The following is a 17,528-nucleotide window of genomic DNA, read 5'->3' as shown; positions in this document are numbered from 1 at the left end:
GGCAACACTACGGCTAACTTAGTCGTCTAGAGGTAGCAGCAAGAAGCGGAAAACAAGGAAGGAGTTAGCTAAAGAACCTCTAACTATAGAGGCTAGTATAGTAGCATTAGTACGGACGCTAGGTAGTAGTAAAGTAAACAAGAAGAACGACCGTAAGCTAAAGAGGCTAAAGACTAATGTTAGCGCGCTAAAGGCCTAAAACGACACTATTCTATCGCTCTTAAAGAGCATTACTAGCGGCTAAGAACAGCGCTCTAACTAGGCAAATTTAGTATAGCAAAGCACTCCGGCGGCAACCGAGGATATAGAGGTCGATTTACCGTATACGGATTTAATTAGAAACAACTATAGTAAAGCAGAGCTGCAGGAATATATAGCAGCGGGTATAGATCCATTCGATCCGAGCGTAGATTTGTCGTAGTTTAAGGGTTAATAAAATAGCGTAGTTGTCGCTTTCGCTATATAGCTATAAAATAGTTAAATTTAGTTATATTAAGTCGCGCAAAAAGTATATTATAGATACGATATAGACGATAAAGCGCTCGTATAGTTATATATAGGTGCCGGTACTGCGTTATAGTAAAATGTAGTAGTAAAGGATATAGCTTAGCGTATATATACATTTCGGCTAATATAAAGCTTACCTCCGCGGAGGTCCGCGGACCTCCGAGAATCTCTTGTCTTAAACTATATAGTCTATTGTTAAATGCTAACCGCCCGTCTAGGTCTTCGCTTTCGTATATATATTCGCTATAGATAGATAGGCTCGTCTAGGATAGGCGCATTGCTATATAAATAGAGGTATTCCGTAGTAGAGGGTAGTCTTATATTAAAGCGCGCATTGTATTAATTGCCGCCTCGTAAGCAAGTATAGAGGTTTGTAAGCAAAGTCGCTATTAGATAATAAGACGAGACAGGTTAGTTGCTAATATATTGTTGCTTAGTTAGGCCTAGATATCCCTATAATTGTAGTGTCTTTCTAAAGGCGTATTCTATCTCTATTCTTGCTCGAGATATGCGAGTATTAAATGCCTGCTTTAGAGGTAGAAGAGGTTTACTAGGCTATAGATAGATAACTCTATATATACAGTAGTACGCTAGATTACTATATAGATATAGCATTCGACGATTGTCTATTAACCGTCGAATTCGCTTAGGAACACGAGATTCTTGCTAGATAGACTAGTCGTTGTATCTGCCTTCGAATAGGCTAATAAGAGACGACAGCATACCGTCTAGTATAATAATGCCTTAGAACTTATAGCCGTGCTTCTTCTTATGTCCTATATAGTAGATTCGTTAGTTATAAGTCGATCGAAGGGGCCTTATAGTACTACGGAAGGTGCTATTAATAAATCCCTAAAAATTGCTAGGGTATCTAGCTCTTTTAACACTCCTTGCGAATTGCCGTAAATTATAGTATCGTCTTAGTCGTAGATGCTAGCGTACGAGGTCCCTAAACTCGTTCTCTATATAGAAGATTACATCTAAGAAGATAGTAGATAAGAAGCATTTAGGGCGCCCGAAATAGTTATATAGGTCCTTCTAGCGATACGGATACGATAGGCGGCGACATATAATATAGAAGGCTAGTATTAGGTCGTAGGAATACCGATTAGACTATATAATATTATTAAAACGCAATATAGTCGATAGGAAGCGAATCTCTGCCTTGCTAAACCTGTCTCCGCGGCGATTAGCTAAGCAGCGATAGTAAGGTGCAGCGACACTTCTAATAGGCCCTTTACTATCTATAATAACCTCTATATATACTAATCTACTAAGAAGCGACGTACCTATACTTATCTTCGACCTTTATATTTATATAGTCGTTTAAATACTACGTTTTAATAGTATACGGAATAGTTAGACGAGAGCGGAAATTAAGGTCTCTACGCTTCGTATATACTATTAAGACGATTATAGCGACAACTACTAGCAACCGCGACCTTACTACCGCCCTCCCTATCGACCTCGCTATTTTGCTATATAGCGCGTCGTACGCGACTACTAAAAACGCGATATCTATACGAAAATACAGTGCAGCGGAAGAGACGGATAACTAAGCCTATATTAGCGCTTAGCGGCCTAATCGAGCTACGGAGCGGTGCTTAGAGCGGTAGTTAAAAGTATAGCGAAATCCGTCTAATATCGGCAATATCGCTTGCACCGCTCCTAGCTAATCCTTGTCTGTCGCAATTACTACACTTTATTATTAGGGATAGAGTGCACAGATCTGTATATAGTATACACACTCTATAATACACTATATACGCAGGGGTGGGAAATTTAGCTAGTATGTACCTGCAAAAGGCCCTATTATTAATAGTTATCGGTACTAATAGGTGTTAGAGCCGCTGCTAGCTGCTAGGCTAAGTAGATAGCTTCAGCCGCTATTACCGCCTATTAGTCGACTAGATATATACGCCCTTAGAAGTATTACATTCTTATCGCTAGAATTCGTGTCTTGTCGCGTTAGGTCTGCGTTTGTATATATAATCGCGTATAGAATGCGATAGATTGTAATTAAAGGGAACACTATATATACAGCTAGAATACTATAGCTAGTATGAAAAAATTTTTAAGGAAGGACTGCGTTTCTAGCAGTATCTCGAGCGGAATTTAAGCGGTATAGAGGCCTTGTTTGTAGGGGATATAATAGACTATTTTGCAGTAGAATTCAGCTCTTTGTCCCTATTAATCGACATTACCTTACCTATTAGATTCTATCTCTTTTACTAAGCTAAACACTGCTACTACTATGTCCGACAACTTGTCTTCTAGTTAACAACGCCTCTTACTAGGTACCTCTATACTAAATAAGCGGAAACGGATAGAGGATCCATACTAGCTATTAGTAACTCGTACCTAGCTTAATAGCAAGAACTACCTAAGGGTTGAGTGCAACTTTTGCGGTAATATATAGGTTTCGAGTGCTAAAGGGCGGGTAGTTAATTATCTGTCTATATACCGTGTTCTCCCTAAGGAACACTAGGAGGAGTATTAGCCTAAGAAGGTACCTATCGACGAGGATATTAGCCTAGCTAAGAGTAGCGAATATAAAGTGCCTCGAAGCGCTTAAGTTATTAAGGCAAAGCAAACTATTCTTATCGGCGGCAATAGCTATATCGACTATATGTCTCCGGCTAAGTACGATACTGCTTGTAAGAAGCTAACTAAGTAGGTATTAGCCTCTAGCAAGGAGTTATCTATTACTAATAACCCCTAATTTAAGGAATAGCTAAAGGTTCTTCGTCCTGCTTTTATACTACCTTTTCGCTAGCAAATTCGATATAAGTATCTCCCTCGAATTTATAAGCGGCTGTAGGCGGAGATAAATGTAGAGATATCGAAGAGCTCTCGTATTACATATGCGAGTAATAGTTAGAAGGACACCGCTAGAAGGTCGAATACTAATTATCTTACTATTACGCCTTAGGTAGCGTTTTTCGTCGGTTGTAAGCTAACTAGTGCTAATCGTAGTATAGTAGAAAATCACGCTAAAGGCCTAAAGCGATTAATAGCGCTATAGAAGGATAAGGTTATTGCGTTAGTTGCTAATAATACGAATGTTATAGCGAAGGCCTCGAGGTTAGTAAGTTTGAAAATTAGAAGTAGACGAGCGGCGGCACTTTCTATATATAGGCCGTCTTATCGTTGCTTATCGAGTAGCTAACTATTAGATTAGGTTCAAGCCGAGATGCCCCGCCTCGTTACCTTAGGTTGCTGTTCCTATACTACTAAATTGCTTATAAACGACATTTATAATTACACTACCGTAGACTCGTTCTACACTAAGATTCTAGCGGTCTTAAACTACTTTAAGAATACCTATCTTCTATTTGAACTGCTCCTATAACTTAGCAATAGCAAAGTGCGGCGGTTTCAAAGCCCTAGAAACACTCGCTAGCAAGGTTAGCTATACTATACTCGGGCAGTCTTCGAGAACCGCTTCTAGATATAAGAACTTCGTATGCAAGAATACCTCCTATTGTTAGGCTTAAGCAGTAAGCAGCGCGCTGCTTAGGAGCATATTTGCTACCTTACTAAGAACAATAGCTTCTAGAAGCGCTTAGACGAGCATATATTCTATAGCTACTAAAGTAGTAAAGCGGGCTATTGCTAATAACTCGTAGATATATTAAACTAATAGAGCCCTTCCTTAAGGTTACTATTGCCCTCGAAACCGACAAACTATTACTCTCGTACGTATACTCGAATTACAGATAGCTTTAGAACTAGTCCTTTATTAACGACTTTATTCTAATAAATACTATTACCGAAATAATTAGTATTCGATACGACGAGCTATATTATCCCCTAATGCTTATAGCGTACCTCGCTAATGCTCGAGAGCGACAAGATCCGGATAAATAGGCTATTCTAGCTAGTAACGACGAGGTCTATAGACTTACTAGATACCTTACTAAATAGTGCACTCTACAAGGCCGCAACAGCCGCCGACCTAGCTTTAAACACGTACTAGAGTCTACCGCCGAGGTTAAAGACAGAGCGGCCTTATTGCTTGCTAATCTCTATACTCTATACAACCGTAGCGGCTTGTTTAGTAACAATATCGTCTAGTAGGCGGCAAAGAATATAAGCTCGTTACAATAGTAGTATAACCTTATTAAAAGCGAGTATCCTAAACTCGCCGAGTTATATATACTAGCTCTATTAATCTGTCTAATAACCGGTACTGCTAAGCGCAACTAGTTAGCTTATAGCTTTATCTATAACCTTCGCTATAACTGCCTATCTTACGAGTATATAGAGATACTAGTCTATTGCTATTAGAACCTGCGGATTAAGTATAGACTTAATGCCGGCGGTAACGACAACGACGACTTCTACGAGACTACGACACACTATAAGACCTACTACGAGAGGCATTTACTTCTATAATAGCTATTGCTATATAGGAGGCATAGGAGGCTAACAATACTGCTAGGTTTAATACTGCCTTATAGGAGCTACTATATACTCTAGGTCTAGATAATAATGTATAGACTTAGCAGGTAGAAGTATCGGCTATTCGAGAATTAACGAGAGGCTCTTAGGTCGAAGGAATCGCGGACATTTAGCTAATCGTGCTATATAGCAGTCTGTAGCCTTAGTAACCCTAACCTTCCTCTTTGGTATATACTCAGTCACGCTTTGCCTAATAAGTTATAAGGCCATCTGTGTATACGGGTATACTCAGGTGTATTACACTATGTACAAAGGCTGCATTTCCGGAAGTGTGTATTCCAACATCCCTATTCATCATCGACTCCGTCACTCCGCTGCTGCTCTCATCAGATTGCCGCCAAGAATACCGTAATGCAAGATGCCGCCTTCACCAAACTCTGATGCTCTTCCCTGCTGGCGCGAGGAACACGCGGAGCTGTGGCGGGGGTCTAGGCCTGCTCGTGAAGGGCACCACGCATCGGCCCGGGCTTGTGAAGAGAATATCCTTGGATATGATCGTCGAAATAGACTACGCGGTACGACATCTTTCTCCCCTTACTGACATCATGTGATCTTGCAGCTGAATTGCCATTGTTCTGATCCAGGCCTACCGTCTCACCTACAGCAGCACACTGGAAAGGTGCATTGACAACGGCAACCTGGATGTTTCAACACCTGTGCGGGCTTCATCATACAACTGTAGAACGACGTTGGCCATCCCCATTCGCCCCACTCAACAGAAGTGAGCGCCGGCCGCTTCTTACTGCAAGCGCGTCAATCCCGATATCGTATGCGAAGCATGTGCTCGCGTCCTGATATCTCGTGTATATCATGCTGGCAAGCAGGACATGGAGGCGGATATTGCGTAAGTACTTGATATTCTCGCCTCCAACTTGCTGCAACCAGTCCTTGGTATCAGGATAGATTCGACACACTTCTCTGCTCCTCGGACCCGGTGGCGTCATGAGTGTAGCAAAAGTAGTAAGGGAGCTGCGGTGGGAAGTCAGTGGTGTGGAAGGGGAATTTTGATTCGGTTTGAGTTGGTGCCGCCCGCGTAAGGAGGAAAGTTGCGGCGAAGGTGAGGAGCTTCATTGTGGTTCGTACTGTATAATGGAAGTCACATTTTCGTCTGCGCCAGAAGCTTTTATAGTATATGTATGTTTGAGGGAGTTCCAGATGCGGCAATTGTAAGACGAATGCAATTGCGGTACGGGTGGAACTTGGAAGATGTTGGCCAAGGATATTATTCTCGGATGGTAGGGTTATCGTATCTGCCCGTTAGAACATTATCCTAGTATGTATACAGGAAGACGTGCGACTCCCTTCCGTTGGCGAATCCAGCTTTCCCGCACGCTTGTAGCAACGAAAGGCCTCGGAACTGCGGTATGCTTCCATCTGGCATCTTGACTGTCAGTCATGTATCGAGGCAAAGAACAGCAGCAAATATAGGTCCCCGCGCAGTCGTGCCCGACGTCCTCTACTTCCATTCTCCCATTTTCTGGTACGTGGCACTAGTCTCTGTCAGCGCTGATTGCATCGTATGGCAAAATCGAACCTACAAGAAGCCATTCTCTGCCGCCCGACGCGCAGCATAGATATCCTTGAGTTTGAGCATCTCCTTGGCCCTCTTTGAGCAGCCTCTCAAGCTTCTCTTCAGCTCGCTGCGAACATTAGCCACCAACTCCTTGCCCTTCTTTGGCTTCCTTCCCATGCGCGAGATATCCTTGTCGATCTGGCCTTTCTTGGGCTTGACAGTCAACTCCGCGGAGATCAGAACGCTCGAGTCGAGGAAACGGAAGCCTTCGATGGACGCAACACCGATGTCGATGACGACTTTTCGCAGGATTTGATCTGGTCTTGCGGAAAGTTGATGCAGAAATGCAGTAGTCGGAAAGTCTGGACGGAGAGTGCCCTTGTTGATTGTCTCGTCAGACGTGCTCTGGCTCTGGCCGTAGAAAAAAGCGAGCTGGAATCTAATCGACTTGTAGAAGATGGGTAAAGCCTCTTCGCGAATGAGCCTGTTGGTTCGTGTCAGTGGAGGCTGCGTTGGACAAATGAGCTTCTCCGGGAACGCATCGAAATAGAGCTTGTAGATGTCCTCGCGAAGCTCTGGTGGCAAGTCCTGGAAGCGGTCGAAAGTTCGGGTTTCATCTGCGGCCACGAGAACATTGACAAGTGCTTTGCGAGTTGCAGGTGTCGGCAGAGACAGTCCGCGGTCTCTCACGAACTTCCGGAGCTCGTCCGTCGAGATCCGCTGGTCTCCGTAGTAGACCATGGCACGATCGAGTCGATGCTTGATGCCGATGAGCGCGTGTCTGGTAAGGCTCCTCGAGACGACGATGCCGCTGGACTGGAGAGCGCCCAACAGCGTGGCCTTGGTCCACTTCTGGTACGAGGCGAGTCGCCAGTACTGATCATACTCGCCGACATCTGTATCGGGGGTGGCCATGGCGGACTGAAGGGCGTGGTTGGGGAAAGTCAGGTTGAGCGAAGCGGCTTTGGTAATTTTGTGGTGTTTTTAAGAGTTAAAGGTTGAATAAGAACTTTTTGCATGAACTGGAAATATGTGCGAAGTCAAAGCGCCATGTGAGCTGAGTTACACAAGTAACGTTGAAGCATTGAAGTGGAAAAGTGGAGACAATATTTGAGGGGAAGTGAGGTTGCTTCAGATGCATGTGAGGATACCTGCAAGTCGCGAGTGGTGTCTCTGGATGCTGACCTTGCCCACTCTGCGGCATTGATATGGTAGACTGGGCAGCGAGGGCAGCGAGGCCATGGAATCCAGCCCAAATTTTATGGCTCACAGTAACCGTTATTCTCCAGGACTGCTCTGATGAGGTAGATCCCGCGCAAGTTCAGCTTATTCAGATCCTTAGCCTTGGTCAGTAGCTCCTGCCTACACTGCCAACATGCTATATCCGCAGAAGTCTTCAACGCGCACGCATCACTGGAACCGAGGCCTTCAAAAGAATGTCGACAGGCTCCGTGGACCGAGATCAATATCCAGGCCGGCCCTTATCTGCGCCAACGACCAGACCTCTGAATAGCATTCGCCACGCTCTGGACATCGCCAACGCGCATCTTGATCGAGCCTGGCCGTCTGCTAATCTGGGTCGTCATCTTATCGACGCCCGCATTACAGAGCTCCTTGTCGGAGTCATCATGCGGTAGACGCCGGGACACACTACTCCTATGCTGGCCATCAGCTGTCAACGAGATCTCGACACGAAATCCACCTGTCAGCCGTCCGCTCATCAAGTCTCGCTCGGCAAGCGCAGGGCTTCTGATGCAAGCAACGTGGCTCGGCTGAATAGTGCTGATGCAGTCAGAGATATCGTGAGGGATACGCCAGATACTCGGGGATCGCAAAGGCAATTCTGAATCTGCATCTTGAATAGAACAGTGGCAGAACTTCGCGGGCGAGCAGCAGACAAGAGCGCGGCAATGGAAGCGGGACTGGGAAGGTCAGCTCTTTGTGACCGAACTTGCGAAAATAGTATCTTGAAAACAAGCGAAACTTCAGCACGCGTCCGATGTTTGGGTGGTATTGTGAAAAAGCACTCACTTTGCGATGCGCTCGCGCAATTCGGGCCTTATCCTGGACGAACTTGAAGAGTCGTGGTCGAAAAGAAGATAGATCGAGGTTTTCGCAGAGGGACAAAAGCATACCTAATACCGAAAGTAAGTGAGGACTGCTGCACAAAGGTCGGTGCTTACCCCGTGGATCTTGCTTGCCGCGTCGAGATCCCGTCGAGCCCTTATCCTCTTCGAATCGAGAGCCTTGAACTTTGCTATGGATCTTGTCGCTGCTTACAAGTAGGACGACCATTTGTACTTTAAGCTTCAAATAAGTAGCCGGAGCCAATGACCGACACCACTTTGCCTTCATTCATAATAGTCGTTACTATACGTTCCCATCTGATTCTGCGTGGCTACCCACTCTTCGCTTGCCAGGTCCTCATCCTTCCTCTTCGCCAGGCCCTTTGAATCCTTATGCCAATCGCAAGCCCAGTCGCAAGGAGGCGTCTCCTGCTCGCCAAAGTAGCTCGCAATCATCTTGTGCCTGCATTTGCTTACACTTTCGCAGAATCCAATCAGCGCTTGCAAGCTCTTGCCTCGGTTATAGTTGGCCTTCACATTGCTGTTGCGAGCATTACTGAGTTTCTGAATCTCTCGCTGCATCATGTTCGCAGCACGATCTCGATCCTCGCGACTGTAGTACAAGATACACATCGAGGCCTTCCCATCTCTTCCAGCTCGGCCAGCTTCCTGGTAGTATCCCTCGAAGGATTTCGGGATTTGCCAATGAACTACAAAACGGACATTGTCCTTGTCGATGCCCATACCGAACGCTGTGGTGGCGACGATGATATCGTAGCCCTCTCTGTTCTTGACCCAACCTGTAAGATGATCGTCTTTCTGCTCCACTGAAAGGCCGGCGTGGTAAGGCTTCGCACCAATTCCGTCCGCTTGCAAGCGGGTTGCCAATGCCTCGGTGTCCTTTCGATACCAGGTATATATGATTCCAGGAACGTTTGTCGATCGCTCACCACGTTTTTTAAGCTCTTGCGAGCGAGTCGGGTTGTTAGCTCGACGCGCATGTGTGGCGCGAATCCAGGCAAGCAAGTTGTCGTAGCGATCCTGGTCATCACTCGTGAAACGAATCTCGTAATGAAGGTTCGGGCGACTTGTGGTCATGGTGAATGTCTTCAACTTGGTGGGATTGAGGGCAAGAGTGCTAATGACATCTTCTCGAACCGCTTGAGTGGCAGTAGCTGTACAGCAGATCATCGGGATGTCTGGGAATTCTTTCTTGAACCAATTCAGCTCCTTGAAGCTGGGTCGAAAGTCATGACCCCATTCCGAGATACAATGAGCCTCGTCGACTGCGATTCTTGCTAGCTCCTGCTGCTGGTAGACAATGCGGAGGTGATTCCGGAAGTGGTCCAACTGGCAGTATTCGGGAGTGACATAAAGCAGACGAGTATGAGGGTGACCGCTTTTGAGGTCATTGAGGATCTCTGTCTTTTTGGAGAAAGCGGTGGTGCTGTTGATGGTTTCGACTTTGATGTTAGCTGCTCGCAGGCCAGCCATCTGATTGTTCATGAGGGCAAGTAGCGGCGATATGACAATGGTGATTCCGAAGTCCACGACTGCGGGTAGTTGAAAGCACAGACTTTTACCGAACCCAGTGGCCGCTTGAAGGAAGACATCGTGGCCATCGAGTGCTGCTGTTACCACGTCTCGTTGCACTGGTCTGTCCGTGGTCAGATTGATGTAGGCATGACCGGAGCACGAGTCTGTGCCTACCTGAACGAGTTTCTGCCAAAGACCTTCCGCAGAGTGAAGTCAATGTCGACTTTCTGACCGAGCTTTTTGCCTGGTATGCCGGGCATGATCGGTGGTGGGTGCAGGATTCAGCCAAAGCAGATCACAGCATTCTGTGGAGTCAGAAGGGGGGCGCCGAGTTCCTTGTCGCGCAGCATTGCTCCCGCAGCACTTGAGCTCCCGTCCTCGACAGCACAGCCTGATCTAACGAGCGTGTCAGGCTGGGACCAGGTGTCGTTGACCGGGAAGGGAAGGGAATGTATTGCATCGGCATGCGCCTGCAGTCGAGAACGCGTGCGCACGGGCCAATCTCGCGATTTCCTCTCCGCCTCCCCCTCAGCTTTCACAACCCGCTGTATTCACGCGCTACCACATCGCCGGACTGATCGTTGCTTCGATTGGGCCCCATACAGGACGAGAAATGCTTTCGATCGGACTCGGCAGGTCCATACCCAAAGAGAGGGCTGAGATGCATCCCTTTGGCACGGACGGAGAGTGCTATGGACGTGAGACAAGGCGGACTGTCGACGCGGGCTGTATGTCGGCATCACAGCCTCGGGAGAAAGACAGAGGGACTTGCGTTGCTACAGGGAAGAGCTGAGACCCAGAAGACGATGAGATTGAATGCCTGTGGACGCACCCATCACGCCCGAAGAAAGAAAAGGAATGCAGATTATATACAAGCGGTTGTACCGTCAAGCTGATCGCTAGTCTTTGCCAACGCGACCAGCCTGAGCCAGGAGTCAAAGCGTTGATAAGAGGGGATACCGTCTTCCATTGCCAACTCAACCAGCCTCAGCCAGGAGTCCAAGCATTGCTGAGAAAGCATACTATCGTCAATTGCCAACTCAACCAGCCTGAGCCAGGAGTCGAGGCATTGCCAACAGATCCACTCACCTTGCACCGCCAACTCACCCAGCATGAGCTAGGGGCCTAGCCAAGGGCCGAGGCCTCTTCTAGCCAACTCAAACCGACCGAAAGCGGCGAGTACAAAGCTTGGAGAGTGCTACGGCGCTGGTATCCCTCTTTCCTTCAAGCGAGAAGTCACCTGCTCACCCTCTATCCACCGACTCAAACCACCAAAGGCGGCGAGTAAAAAGTGGAGAGCAGTGTGCATAATGACCGCTGGCCTGCGCTCTATCCTGCGAAGCCAATATTTTCCAAACGCCAAATAATCCAGAACCCAAATAACCATAACGCCAGAGACCAGCCTTCAAAGCGTTCGTCGCATTCAACCCTCAAATCTCCATTGCTGCTTCGCAAGGTCGCCTTCGCACCATTCCCTTGAATGCATTGCCAAGCGGCAATAATGTCTGTGAACAGCCCGGATATCTCTTCGCATCACACTTGTTCGCTACTCCAAGCTTGGGCATGCTCGTACTCTTGCCCTGGACGCGAACCAGACTTCCTCCACTCCGTCATATCCAGTTTTGCTGCAGCGGACAGCAGGCCAATAGGTCAACATGATCTTTTTCTCGTCATTGGATTGGTTCATTGAAATACACGCCTTTCGGTCCATCACGGTGTTGGCGTCGGGCCACAAATATTCATAGCGAGCTTCCCAATACGACTCCATTTTGCCCTTCGAGACCAAGCACTCATGATAGAGTTCCTCCAGCATCTCGAGCAACACTGAACCTAGACGCGGCTGTAAATCCGGTCGATAATGTGGGTTTTCATCGGGCTTGGGAGGCTTCTGTGTGTTGCGGAACAGCAGGAGATGAGGCGTCAGAGTTGTCAGAAGCTTGGCTGCAAGGAATCTTGCGTGCTCTGCTATTGCGGTCTCTTGAAATTTCTTGTCGTTGACGACCTTGTACGAGCACACCTTGAGCAGTATGTCCAACCTGTGACCTTCGTCCTTGATGGTCTCCTCGAGGAACTTGTACTTGTCTCCAAGCGCGTCCTTGATACTGTCGCCCACTTCCCATGGCTGCTTGGCAGTGAAGACATCCTTGTATACCGCGGCAGCCACCATGCTGGTGAAGACGTCTTCCGCTTCGAGGCCCCACGCTTTGTCCTGGTTCACGCGCCTAGTGAAGCTGCTAAACCACTCTTTAGTGGCGAAGACTCTCTCGTACAATGCGCTCAGCTCTGGCGAAGCATCCTGGACGAGCTGAGCTGGGCCACGTTTCTCCAGATTATTGTTCTCGGTGAAATTAACGAACAAGCACATCGTTTGCCACCATGCGCTTTTCATGTTGCTGTCGATGTTCCCGAGAACGCGGTTGTATATCTCCATTCTTGCTCTATCGTTAAGGTCTCCTGGCAGTGGCAGCTCAGGAGGGAAAAGTGGTCTCTCAGTGTCCACAGCGTCCCACTCCCCAAGCTTCTGTTTCTGAGCCTCGCAGAAGCTCGCTCTGGTATCCTGGATTGGCTGGAAAGCACGATCTAAACGCCAGTCGTCCCAGCGCGGCTTTCTCGAACCATTTCTAATGGCGTCTGCCGCTTGTGCCAGTTCGGCCACTGTGGGCGCTTCCTTCGTAGCGTTCTGCTGCGTGTCCCCACTAGCTGAGGCTGCCGCAGTCGCGGTCTCCTTGCTACCTGTGATGATTGGAGCCTCCTGATTTGGCTTGGATGGTCGCAGACTTGCGTTGATATCTGCATCAACTTTTCGACGTTTCGAGTCCCGGTCTAGCTCCTGGTCACTGCTGCTTGGTACCTCGCGCTGGTCAAGAGCTCGCTTCTTTGACTTCGGAGCAGGCGCGGCAGCTAAGATTTTGCTTCCTGCGCCATCTGTCTTCTTGGCTTTCGTTGGGCGATGAGCGACCTCCATCTCCTCGTCGGATGAGAGTTCTAGTGCCTCCTCTACGCCACGCTTGGTGCCGGCAATTACGGGTGGCGAGCGACTCTTGGATTGCGTAACGTGCGAACCTTGCGAATCGTCAATCTCGGTGTTCGTCGTGTGGGTGGATGGCTCTGTGCCAGATGTGGTCTGCCGGCGGTATCCAATATCACGCAGGTGCTGCTCTGTAAAGAAGTCGGAGCCGAGGCGCCAGAACTCGTTGACGGTGTGACTGGGATTCTTCTTCAGCCTGGACCTGAGTGCAATGTGACGTCGCAGATGTTTTGCATCAAATTGCAGCTGATGCTTGAAGATGAGTGCGTTCAGGAAATGCTCCTGACTCTCACGAGTAAGATGCTCTCCACGGCACTCATCAATCGCCTGATACAGCATTCTCGAGGTGGCGCGTGGGCTCACGGTAGTCTGCGCGTCTGCTGGCATTTTCGATGTTCTCGCTGATGGTATTGGACTGACGGTCGATGGAACTTTCTTGGGTGAGGTTTCGACCTGGTAGATGCAGTCACTGAAGGGAATCGAGGGTTCTGGAAATTTGATGTGGAGGTCAAGGACGAAGTTGTTTTGTCTTGGCGCGTGCAGACTTCACCTCTCGCGAGCGCCAAGCCTACACGCGCTTGTCAACAGTCAACAAGAAATTTCTCGGTCTCGGCTACATCCTTCCGGGAGAGGCTAGTTGAGATGGCAGCAAATCCTCCCTCGACGTCTGCGATCACCTCAGCACCTCCACCTCACCACCATGGCAGACCCACCCAAGTTCCGCCTTCTATTCGGCGTGGACTTGGGGACATCGTCGACCAAGCTTGCGTACTCCGTCGACAACCGAGCCGAGCAAATCGTCTCCAGGAAGAAGGTCATGTAAGTACCCTCCATCTCCGAGCCATCACCGCATGAGGCGCGCTTCTCGAAGACACGCTTCACCTACGCGTCAACAACTCCACAACACGATGATATGCCTGAAACTTCATCACTTCCGGTATCAGATTTGCAATCATATCATTTCTTCGGCTTCTCACATACACCCCGACAACTCTATCTATTTGCAACGTTTCTGCCCTGCGATGCATCCCTGACTCCGTTACTCTAAATCAGATATCTTGGACAAAGCCCCGACATTCCATCATGCTTCGCCTACTACAACGGCGAGTTCGTTATCGGCGCCGACCTCGAGGAGAGAGCAACATTGCCAAGCAGTGATTCCAGGCACATTCCGGCGGAGCACATCATTCAGTGCGCGAAGCTTGGGTATTACGAGAAGTATTGGGACGAGAACGGTCGTGCTGTAAAAGCAGTCAAGCGAAAGTTGAGAGAAGCTGGGAAGACACTGGACGAGGTAGTTTGATGCGCATGTTCTGAGTTTTATACATTCTGACGAACATGCAGGCCATCTCCGACTACTGCAAAGCGGTGTTCGACCTCGCAGTTGAGCGGCTCCCTCATACTGAGTTGGGTCAAAGCTTCAGATTGGAGGAGCTGAAGCGTATGCCTAAGCGCGCGCGCGTTAGTATGCCTCAGCTATGGTCACCAAAAGCTCGTGCCCGAGTGCTCCGCGCCGTCCACTCTGCAGGAGCCAACATCGTTGTGCCTGCATCAGAGCCACAGTGCGCTATCGCCGACTTTCTCGACAAGACCGTTCTCGCAAACCTCCCGACAGTTCCAAAGAAGGGGGACTACATTCTCGTCGCTGACCTGGGCTGTGGCACTGGTGACTTTGTTCTGTATCAGCTGAAGGATGACTTGGGGGTGGGCACGCCGCTTGACGCTGTCGGAAAAGCAAATGGAGCTCTCTGTGGGTCTCACTGGGTCAATGAAGCCGTCTATGAGAGACTTAATGTCCGTGAGGACGGCAGCAAGTACGATGAGAATCTCAAAGGCAAAATGAGCCCAGAGGCCTTTCGATGGCACTTCCTTCGACAAATAGAGGGCGCCAAGGTCAACAAACAAGGTGTCGCTCGAGTCACCCCGATCTGCGTCTACAAGGACGGGGAATGCGATCGCCTATACGACGGCAATCTGAAGAGGTATGTGACTGGTATTGTCCTCGATTGTGCAGCAGTTCTGACGCATATTCGAATCTAGAGAGGACGTTGAAGCTGCTCATGTTGAACCAATTAAAGCCATCATGGCCGCAATTGACTCTCTAATTGCTGGGAAGCCGGCCCCAAAGCTGATCTTGATCGCTGGCGGCTTTGGCAAAAGCGAGTTCGTGAGAAAGGCAATGTTTGAACGATATAACAAGGAGAACGAGACCGTCGTGGTGGAATCGGACAATGTCGAGTAAGTCAGTCACCATGGCGCAGCGATTGCATTTTTCTGATCCACACGACAGGGCTACCGCTGTTGCTGAAGGCGCTTTGTCATCTCGATACGATGCGATCGCCAATCAGAGATTGCCGTTCGTGTACTCCTATGCACTCATTCGAGACGAAGTGGCTGATCAGGATGATCATCCTGACTGCTTTCGCAAGAAGCACGGCAAAATGATTCCCGTGCGGTCCAGAGTCAAGCGATGCCCGTATGGCGACAGCGAGGACGTTGATATGGTGATTGATCGATTGGTCATCATCCTTGACAACCAAGATCTCCTGTCCCCGAATCCCACCAGCAAGTCGCAGACTCTTCTGTATCGTACCAGCCCGACGGACCTGAAGGTCACGGCCACGCTCGTCTACCTTGACCCCAGAGCCGGTAGCTTCAGAGATCACGAATCTGCCCTAGTTAAGACGCATGATGCTGGTCTACCTTGGGGCAAGAATGACCTTCGAGATGGCGTCCATGAGTGGGTCACTGTGACGGGTGTCTTGGATGGAAATCGTCTTGCCAACTCCGAATGCGATCTGGTGGCCGATGATGAAGGCAACATGCTTTATCATTTCGATGCTGATGTCACGATTCGGTACGAGGACGAGACGGATATGACCATCAACTGGAGAATCAAGGCCGGTAAAGATGAATGGGATGTTCGGGGCGAGATCTGGAATGGTAGCTTCTCGGAGTTCTCCCGTGAGCATGGTGATGTCGATGGCGACGTTGTTGTGACGGACGATGCAGACGATGAGGACTACAAGCCTTGCGCGCGGGCTCAGTAAGATACGGACCTTCTGGCGCTGGTATGCACGCTTTGTTATACATAGAGATACCCGAATCGCAGTTTAGGCTCTGCTAATGCTTATCGAAGCTTTCCATCTTCATTGCCGAAAAGTTGTTTAGCATTGTCAGACGGGACAAGTGGCAAACTAGGTCTATGTATACTAACTAAGAATGCGAGGGTAGCAAACTGTTACGGCGGCTAGGTTTATAGCGGCGGCTTGTCTACTTCTGTAGTTGTTTGTAGGCTATATATAGACCGCTAAGAGGTTCAATTTCGAGCTAGTTTAAAGCCTTATAGTCGTATAGTATAGGCCTATAAACGATAGAGCTAAACTCGACCTTATCTAGCGGCTATTTCTATATCCTACCTATCGACCTATTCTACCTCTTTCTTATAGTTATAACTTACGTATCGCGCTTATTTTAACCTTACTATCGCTATATATACTAACTATTTGTCGCTAGAAGAGGTAAACGCGTTACCTAGTAAGCTAGAGTATAAGTAGCTAGTACGTCGTCTCGTACGCTAACTAAAGTAGCGCGCTTAGTATTAGTTTACCTCTAAATTAGATAGGAATATTATATCCCTTATATTTAAGAAGTAGGGTAGGGTTATTAACTATATATATACTAGTACTAGAGTCTATAACCTAGTTAGTAGTATAGATAGTAGTAGTAAGGGCTATAGATACCTAGTCTATTATAATACTAAAGGACGGAAACTAATACTACTACTACTACTACTACTACTACTACTACTACTAGTAGTAGCAGTAGTATAGGCAACCGAGGGTAATATAACCTATAACAATATAGGCAGCTATGTTTAGCAAGATAGGATAACAAACAAGTCGCTTAGGCTAGTAACTAGAGCCCTATAATATAGGTACTATAGAAGTGTAATATAAACATTATGCTATACGAGGTTAATAATCTATCTACTATATAGAAGGAGGCCTCTTTTATAGGCTTAAACCCTAGCCCGTATATATAGGGCCGGTTACTAGCTAATAATACGATACCTTATATATACGATAGGAAAAAATGGTAGCGAACAATTAGAGACGAAGGGAAGATAGTTAAGAAGGAAGGGAGGACGAATAGAAAGCACTATATACTAGGGTAGAGGAGGTGCTAAAGGCGGAAGATAGAAGAACCCCTAAGAGGGCATATAGGATAATAATCTTAGAACTCCTTAGAGGACTGAAAGCAATCTATAACTAGGCAAGCTACGTAATTACAAAGGTAGCTAATACAGTCGTAGCAAAGATTACGAAGAAACAATAGGAGATAAGCCTAAACTACCGCATCTAAGCAGTAGTAGCTAGTTAGGAGGCGCTAAAACCCCCGAGGACAGTAGTTA

The 17,528-nt window shown here is 47.8% G+C and overlaps 4 protein-coding genes across 4 annotated transcripts; 1 reads left to right on the top strand and 3 right to left on the bottom strand.

Annotated features, from left to right (window-relative positions):
- Nucleotides 1–6,505: 6,505 nt before the first annotated feature.
- Nucleotides 6,506–7,399, bottom strand: MYCFIDRAFT_195093 (uncharacterized protein; the record flags this gene model as incomplete). The annotated part of the gene is made up of 1 exon (XM_007926322.1): nucleotides 6,506–7,399. The coding sequence occupies one exon, from the start codon at nucleotides 7,397–7,399 to the stop codon at nucleotides 6,506–6,508; it is 894 nt and encodes a 297-aa protein (XP_007924513.1).
- A 1,436-nt stretch (nucleotides 7,400–8,835) lies between these two features.
- MYCFIDRAFT_134466 (uncharacterized protein) lies at nucleotides 8,836–10,346 on the bottom strand (the record flags this gene model as incomplete). The annotated part of the gene is made up of 2 exons (XM_007926321.1): nucleotides 8,836–10,207; nucleotides 10,261–10,346. 2 exons carry the CDS (start codon nucleotides 10,344–10,346, stop codon nucleotides 8,836–8,838), a joined length of 1,458 nt encoding a protein of 485 aa, XP_007924512.1.
- A 1,286-nt stretch (nucleotides 10,347–11,632) lies between these two features.
- MYCFIDRAFT_195091 (uncharacterized protein) lies at nucleotides 11,633–13,501 on the bottom strand (the record flags this gene model as incomplete). The annotated part of the gene is made up of 1 exon (XM_007926320.1): nucleotides 11,633–13,501. The coding sequence occupies one exon, from the start codon at nucleotides 13,499–13,501 to the stop codon at nucleotides 11,633–11,635; it is 1,869 nt and encodes a 622-aa protein (XP_007924511.1).
- Nucleotides 13,502–14,452: 951 nt separating this feature from the next.
- Nucleotides 14,453–16,933, top strand: MYCFIDRAFT_195090 (uncharacterized protein; the record flags this gene model as incomplete). Its single annotated transcript, XM_007926319.1, has 6 exons — nucleotides 14,453–15,096; nucleotides 15,155–15,352; nucleotides 15,405–16,160; nucleotides 16,631–16,651; nucleotides 16,800–16,818; nucleotides 16,931–16,933. The coding sequence occupies 6 exons, from the start codon at nucleotides 14,453–14,455 to the stop codon at nucleotides 16,931–16,933; spliced, it is 1,641 nt and encodes a 546-aa protein (XP_007924510.1).
- Nucleotides 16,934–17,528: the final 595 nt, after the last annotated feature.

This window comes from Pseudocercospora fijiensis, assembly GCF_000340215.1.
Source record: "Pseudocercospora fijiensis CIRAD86 unplaced genomic scaffold MYCFIscaffold_3, whole genome shotgun sequence".
In the NCBI taxonomy this organism is placed as follows: Eukaryota; Fungi; Ascomycota; class Dothideomycetes; order Mycosphaerellales; family Mycosphaerellaceae; genus Pseudocercospora; species Pseudocercospora fijiensis.
Note: the sequence above shows the minus strand (reverse complement) of the source record. Positions and strands in the feature narration are given on the sequence as shown.